The sequence below is a fragment of the Sinocyclocheilus rhinocerous genome, unplaced genomic scaffold, assembly GCF_001515625.1.
Source record: "Sinocyclocheilus rhinocerous isolate Xijiao unplaced genomic scaffold, SAMN03320098_v1.1 scaffold581, whole genome shotgun sequence".
Lineage (NCBI taxonomy): Eukaryota > Metazoa > Chordata > Actinopteri > Cypriniformes > Cyprinidae > Sinocyclocheilus > Sinocyclocheilus rhinocerous.
Genome location: NW_015624201.1, coordinates 217608 through 226128, shown reverse-complemented (window position 1 = coordinate 226128; position 8521 = coordinate 217608). Strand labels below are relative to the sequence as shown.

The 8521-nt window shown below is 36.4% G+C and overlaps 1 protein-coding gene across 1 annotated transcript in view; it reads right to left on the bottom strand.

The window, feature by feature from the left end:
- Positions 1-8521, bottom strand: part of LOC107738584 (ephrin type-A receptor 3-like) — a 151014-nt gene that overhangs the window by 7503 nt on the left and 134990 nt on the right. The window contains exons 15-16 of the mRNA XM_016550351.1: positions 6670-6863; positions 1896-2051 (exon numbers count right to left, since the gene is read on the bottom strand). Coding sequence (XP_016405837.1) covers positions 1896-2051; positions 6670-6863 — 350 coding nt within the window. The remainder of the gene's footprint in view (positions 1-1895; positions 2052-6669; positions 6864-8521) is intronic.

Sequence of the window (8521 nt, the reverse complement as noted above, 5' to 3'; positions counted from 1 at the left end):
TGGTAAGATATCTGTACTTTTACTTGAGTATGGCTTTCAGGTACTTTATACACTACTGAGTAGTGGTTTATTCTGGTGTGGTTTCGCTTTGGCTGGTTAGTGATGGTTTGATGTTGGCTTAGTTGATGGATGCTGTTTACCAGCAAAACTTATAATAAGTTATATATATATATATATATATATATATATATATATATAATGGTGATCTTGGTCTTTTCAGCAGTTAAAGCATATAAATCAACATATTTGCCCTTAAAATTCACAAAAATAATTGTTTTAACTCTGTGGTCAGTCAAAGAGTGGTGGTGTCCACTCACTACCGAAGGCCAAACACTGAGAGACGAACTGCATGTTAAATAACCCAATCTGGGTCATGGATGATGGCCGCTATTTGCATGCGATTATTTACGCTGACATCTGAACAAAATATAACCACAAGCAGCCTTAATTACAGACTGCTGAGTGTTTAGATGTTTAGTCCTAAGGGCAACATGCAGCACAGCACTGCCACTGTTCCCAGACCGGCCCTTTGATCATCCTCAAGTTATGAATGTCAAATTATTTACATTGTCAAAACCCCCGTCATTGGAATCGAAAAGTGGTTTTAGGAGATGCTAACCAGGCAAGGCAAGGTTCCTAATCAGCATCTACAAAGCATTTCCCATAAATGCAGACCCATACTGTGGAGCAGAATAGAGTCTATATTATTAGAAATTTGTTTGACTCAGGGGAATGTGCCCAACTCAAGCCGTTAGATCGCTTCCAAGACTGGGGATTATAGGAGGACAGCACTTTTATTTTTGGCAAAAGAGGTTTTGTTTTTCTTCTTCTTCCATTTATTGGATTACAATAGAAGAAAACATTACTAAAGCACTGTCACTGGAGATTAATAACAAATGTAATGGCCACCTTTAAAGGATTAGCCAAAACTGGGCTTCATTTACTGGAAACTGATCTGTAAATAAATTTGTCATCGTCTTCTGCATTGGTTTTAAACTGTTTTATGCCAACGAACTTAAATTATATCACTTGTCTTTTGCCTTGGACTTCAAAGTACAGAATGCTAACCCTTAAGCACAGGGACAATTATAATAGAAGAATGACCAAATAAGGGAATAAACACATCAAAACTGACGATAAAAAAATCCCTTTTTTTGTTTCATGGAAGAAAGAATATCATTTGGGTCTAAACAACAAGCAAATGAGAAAATTACAGAATTTTCATGTTCGACTGTTCCTTCAAAACTGATGATATGCACAGTATAAACAAAAGTATGTTTGCACTTAAGATTGTTCACAAAAATACACTACCATTCAAAAGTTTGGAATAATTAAAACTTTTTTAATGTTGTTGAAAGGCTGCATATATTTGATAAAAAATACAGTACAAACGGCAATATTGTGGAATATTATTACAATTTAAAATAACTGTTTTCCAATATATTTAAAAATGTAATTAATTTAAAATAAATTATTTTATTCAGCAAGGATGCATTAAATTGATGAAAGGTAAAGACATTTATAATGTAAATGTATAATGTAACTTTTGAATTTTTTTGTAAATAACCGAGCACCAAATCATCATATTATAATGATTATCTGAAGGATCATGTGACACTGAATACTGGAGTAATGATGCTGAAAATTCAGCTTTGCATTACAGGAATAAATTACATTTTAAAGTATATTAATATAGAAAACTATTTCACAATGTAACTGTAAAACTATATAGTTTTAACTGTATTTTTAATCAAATAAATGCAGCATTAGTGGGAGTAAGAGACTTCTTTTGAAAACATTAAAAAATTGTTATTATTCCAAACTTTTGACCGGTAGTGTAGATTTTAGTTTTATAATAGAAAAAAGAGAAAGGCTGTATAGTAAAATACTCTTACTCTGCTGAGGTTTTGGCCAGTGTATCACAGGAGCTGTAGCTGACCCCACGGAATGCATCTTTACATGGCAACGTCCTCGCACTCTCCAGCCAATCACCCATTGTGTGAAAGGAAGTGATGTCAGTGCTGGTCCTGTCCAGAAGCAGATTCACCGGTCTGAGAAGAGATGAAAAACAGAGAATGTACTGTTAGTTGAATTGTGAATATTAAAGTATTTGTTTGTGCAGCCCAACAGAAATTAAGCACAAGTAACTTTCATTTGCAGAATACTTTTGTAGAACTAATACACAACAGCTTTTTAAGAGATCACAACTCGCTGATGCTGAAAAAAATACAACACTGAAGTTGTGGCCGTCTGCAAGTCCCATCACGTTTGACAAATGTCATTTATGGAGAAAAACAAGCTTATAAAAGTGCAAGCAAAGGCTAAACACAAAGGCATTCAAACCCGATATGCAAGCTTGCATCCAAGGTCTCAATACGGAAATACCTGCAGAGAAGTGGGACTGATTCTCTCCATCTGTGTTATGGCAAGCATTCCGTAGGAAGAAAGCAATACATTTAGGAATGTTTATTCGAATACACAGACATCTCTGTTTCTGATGACTTCCCATTGTTCACATTCCAATACTAGTTTCCATTGTTTATTGCATGGGTAAAAGGCTAACTTATTAACCAAAGCATTTATAGACCTACACAAAAATACAGTATATATAAGTGAAGTTTAATTAGCTACTCAATTAAATCAACAAACTTTTAACATGTTACTGGCAGATACAGTATGGAAATGTTTATATGTAATCCTTTTATGCCCACATGAAAAAATACTATAGTAATTTATAGTAAAAACTATAGTGTTTTTGAACCATACTATAGTAAAGTACTTGAATTAATTTGTTGTGGTAATTCTAATTCTAGTTGCTGTGGTAATATAACAACTATAGTAATATAAACAAATTATTTTACCCAATACTATACTAAGATTTCTACAACTCTAGGGTATATTATATTACAATACACTACAGTTTACTGTAGTAAAAACTAAAGTATACTACAGTGTTTATTATATTTTATCAGTTCACTATAGTTAATACTACAGTATGCTGTAGCATTCATTAACAAAGTGTTGTAAATACTATAATATATACAGTATAATACACTTTACTATAGTATGGTTCAAAAACACTATAGAATTTACTATAAATTGCTATAATATTTTTTTTCATGTGGGTGGGAAAATATGGACAATTTATAACGTAATCACATTGAGTTGCCCTCTAAAAACAACATTATGAAAGCAATTCCAGATTGTGAAAGTGTCAAACAAAACATTTTAATGATACATCTAAAATTTATTAAAAAAAAAATTCAAAAACTAAAATTAATTTAAAAAATAACTGAATTAAAAAATGCATTCCTTGCATACAAAATTTTATTTAAATGTGACTTAAAATATAGCCTGTTTAAAATCATCCTAATACTAATATAAAATTAGAACTAAATATTATAGAAAGATATTTAGGTAGTTCTTAAAGGTACAGATATTCAGAGGTCTTCATTTGAGGTCTCTGCAGTTTCTGACAACCAATGTATGGGCATGCTAGATAAAAGATAGATGTTATAAATACAAGTGATCATGTCACAGCATCTGAAATCCACAATTCAGGTGATTGGAACCAGGGGAACAGACGCAAATGAGATTACAATTCCTTTGGTGACTGATATTTATATTCATGTAAATAAACAAATTAAGATAGCAGGAAGTGCACTCAGATCCACATGTTCCCAGTGTTCCATTACTGTGTGATGAAAATAAAAGAACAATGTACGCTGAGTTGACTGGAAAAGAATGCTGAATGGATCCAAATTACTTGGCAAACAGGATCAGTAAGTGCTGACACAGCTCATTGAATAGAGCTGTCTGCAAGTACTGCACCGATGCACTCAGGATCTTTAGAAATCCTTTTCTAATGTCAGGAGAGAGTGGTTGAAGTTTATTTTTAACAATGTCTTTGATCGTTTTAGTCTAACCTTCACAGTTGGAGCAGCACATTTATGTGCCAGTTGTTTTGTGAACCTTTCTAAACGTGATGCAGCTTTGTTAAAAGACTTATATTTAAGGATGAGACAGCGAAGATTACATTGGACTTAACATCAAACCTGCAGCTTGTAACTATGTGCACAGCACTGCTGTATCTAATTTCACATGCAAGTTTACATTTAGTCTTAAAGGTACAGTAAGTACCAAATGAAACACAAAACAAAGCAAAGCAAAGCAAAACAAAAAGCAAAGCAAAGCAAAACAAAACAAAGCAAAACAAAACAAAGCAAAACAAAACAAAACAAAACAAAACAAAACAAAGCAAAGCAAAGCAAAGCAAAACAACAAAATCACAAAACAGAACACAGTACTAAGAAATCACAAAACAGAACACAGCAAACAGTTAGTAACAAAAAAAAAATAATAATAATAATTTCATTAAACTTGTCAAAGAAAACTAAATTCTAAACTTAATTATGGCACATAAAAACAGTAAATAAAACATATTTTATAACCCTTTTAATTAAATGGGTTCTATCTTAATTTTTATAAATTAATTAAATAATTTTAAAAAATCACAGTCAATTATGTCTACAAAATATGGTAAAGTTCTTTTATTATTGTTTATATATTTGTATTTCCAATTCTATTCAAAGTTTTATATAGTGTAAATTGATGCTATAATTGTCACCCAAACAAACTGCAGAACCTAATATTTACAAGTGGGCCTATTATTTAGTGTTCTTTCATTTATTACCATGTTAAATGCGGGGGGGTGGGAAGGATTAATCACAGTTAACTGACTCACTCAGCTACTTACGTATTACTATGGTAATATGATAAATAAACTGTATTTGAAATTATAAAGGTCAACATGGGGGAAAAAAAAGTAGAGAGGAAAACCAAGAGATGTCCAGTCCTCTTTTGTTTGTTGTGATGTGTAGCTGCATCCTTATCATAAACTCACAATGTGAAAAAGAAAATCTTTGTTGTTGGGTATAGAAGTGATAGCTTAAACTCTGGTGTATACACACTGCATTTGACTGCATCAGCTACTGGCGTCAGAGATCTGAGGCGTCAGTCGACAGGAGCACAACAGGCCAGAGGGAGAGGAAGAAGAGAGGTAAACACTCGGCCTCTCTGCTGGTTCCCTCTCTTTTCTTTTGCTTTCCTCTCTCCCCTCTGATGTAGTGACCTCTAAATAACCGAGGCTGCTTAGTATTATGTTTTTAAAGTTCTCTAGGGATGGGAAAGGAGGGAGGACGTTCCTCACAGAGAAACATCTGGGTAGCTTCGTCACGGACAAGAATGCATCTCTTGCTGTGAAAAGGCTCTGGGATCATGCACCTACTCTCATCCCGAGAGTGCCGACATTTTACTTCCGAGCATCTGCACGCCATCTCTTTCCGGGTCTGGCCTTTAGGCCTAATGGCTGGGATGCTGCCCCATTAGCATGCAGGGCATGTAGATAAATGAAGTGCAAGGGCTTGGACGCAGCTGTGACTGCAGACCGGCGGCAGCGGAACCTCAGAGTGTGTCTCGCCCGGAGAGCCATAAATCACCTGGGCCCAGCGCTGGACCCCAATCGGCCATGTTAAAAGCCAATCAGGAAAATTACATGCTAACTCCCTGGGACCCATTTTCACTTTCTTAAGGAACCATTAGTCACTGTTACATACTTCATAATAATAGAGCTACTGGTTGTACCACTTACGTCCACACCACACGGGGCAACCCGTAACAGACTCTAGTGAATTGAGCCTTATTGCAGCAGAGGAAAGTAGAGTAGGAATTTATTTTGAGAAAAATTATTTTGAGATTAAATATTAATTGACAGACACCGTGAAGTACTCCCACATACTCCCGAAGAACACCATGTTCTCAAATCTAGATTGGCAAATCTAACCATAGATTTGCCAGATGAATGTGCGATCTGGTAACATCAGGATGCATAAAAGCCTTGTAATACAAATAAACAATATGGTCAAAAGTGCATAAAGTGAGGTCAGGAACTGACACTGGGAGATACTGGTGGCTCACAGTCACCAATCCAATTCATCCCAAAGGTGTTCAGTGGGGTTCAAGTCTGGACTTTGGACTTTGTGCAGGAATTTGCAGAAAGTTTTTCCACACCGCAAAGTGTCAACTCATTTCAAAATAGACCTTGCACAAGAGCACTGTCATGCTGGAACAGAAAAAGGATCTTTCCCAAACTGTTACCACAACGAACACAAATCTAGAATGTCATGAGTAAGACTTCATAAGAATAAAGGGGTTTTGGCAAATCCGTTACCCAGAAGGGGGTGTTAACTTTTGACCACGTTGTGTATAATACTTTGAATAACATTAGTACTACATCCTGTATACTAGAGAAACAGGACGTCAGCAAATGTTTATCACAAACACTGCCTGTCTTACTGAGGACTGTTTCTGCAAACTGGCTCCAAAAGTAAACCAATTTTGTCTAGAAAAATAATCTGCAGAAAATAACACGGCCTCAAGAACAAGTCAGTCATAACTGTATGTGGCCAGCTGTAGGAGTGTGTGATTAATCTAGACCTGAGGGAAAGATACAAATTAGAGTTCAGGAGGAAGAGAGAGCATTTCCTCTCATTAGGGAGCATGAGAAGATGATCTGAACGTGATAAGAAGCAAAGAAACAGCAGAAGGCAATTTGGGATCAGAACAAGCATCTAGGGCTCGGTCCAGAGCCAGTCCTCCTGGGTGACATACCTGGACGCGGTGCTGGCCGTGATTTTGAGACTGCTGGGGTTGCGGATGAGCTTGTCCAGGATGCTGACAATCTGCTCAAATTTTGGCCGGTTGTTTCGATCCTTCTGCCAGCAGTCTAGCATCAGCTGGTAAAGCGTGGCAGGGCATTCCATGGGTGGGGGAAGACGATAACCCTCATCCACTGCTTTTATCACCTGAAGCACATGAGAAAATATCGTTAAGCTGAAGTTCTGTCATTCTGTCTGAAGGTGCGGTCACATTAGCAAAGTTTTCCAGGCAAAAAAGTTTAATTGTCCATTGCCAAATATTGCAACGATGTATGAAGCACAACTCACACAGAGGTCCCTTCCAAACCAAGCAGTTTTCAATATGAATCTGTTGCGAAATGGGGATATTTTTCTGTGTTGGGAAATTTTTCACCCTCACTCATTAATTCCTATTGAAATGACTGGATTTCGCCTGTGAAAATTGGCGAACAACCATAAATGTGACCGCGCCTTCTCATCTCCTTATGTGTTTCACAGAAAAAAATTATAACATAAAAGTTTGGTGCAACATATGGGTGAGTAAATTCTGTCAGAATTTCCATTTTTGGATTTTTGGGTGAACTATTTCTTTAAAGATGAGGCACTATTTTGTTCAATTTCCTGTCCTTTGAGCTCCTCAGGACATATTTCTTCCACGCATGCCAACTGTCACCATCCAGTAGGATGAAACAAAAATAAAGCACTTCCATTCATGCAACAACACAAAATCAATTGCCAAGTGCTCCAGATCTGTAGCTCCCTTTTGCTTTTCATCACTCGATCATCAGCGCTGCCATAAACCAGTTCAAATAAACTCTCAGGGCCTTATTTGCTCAGGGTGAAGTTACTGAACTGCAGCAACAAGGGCACTGCTCAGGGTCAGCGCTAAAGAACTAATAACAATGTCAACACAACAAGATTTCATAACAAACCACTACACATTTACCACAATTCCACACATGGCTCTTGTTCTTAACTTTCTATAATAAGTATAGCATAATAGTTTCTCTTGGCCTGTGAATTGAAAAGCCCATTTTCGCCATTGGGTGCTCATTGTATGTCTTTGTGAAGCTAGCCTTAGCTAGCTAACATTTTCATTAATTAAGAGCAGCATGAATAGTCTAGCCATGCAAAACAAGCTTGGTAGCTGGTTGATCATGGAAAATCTTGCTAATTTAATTATATTGTTTGCCAAGAAAGGACTATTTACTCACTCACTGTTGTTCCAAACTCTTAGGGGCCATTCACACAGAATGTGTTTTTCCATTCCACTGTGCTACTTTTCCATTGTTTTTCTGTGTAAACACGTGCTAGACGGACATGTATGACTTATGCAGCATTTCAAACATGACATAGTGCTCTGAAAACACGGTGCTTAAATTAAAATACGTTTTAGATCATAAGATGGAAAACAAGTTTTAAAAAACAACTTTTAAAAAACGAGACCGTTTTTTCCCCATTTCACTGCCCTGTCTCGCATTTTTGCTTTGAAAACTGACTTGTGTCTCTCATTTTTAAATGCAAAAAAAAAAAAAAAAAAAAGTGTTCTGTGCGAATGGCCTCCACTTATAAAAATTAACCATGGTTTATTTTAGTAAAAGTGTAGTAACCATGTTTTTTTTTGTTTTTTTTTGGCGTATTGATTACCATTTGTATAACCACAGTTCCCTTTCATGGGAACTTCGAACTGCGTCCTCTAGGGGTCGCTATGGGGAACGCCTCGTCGTGACCCGTGTCTGAAGCATACATTGAAAAAACACCAACTCGTTGGCCGGCGACAGCCATGACGTCACTACCGGTGCGACTATAGTATAAATAGGCGCCGG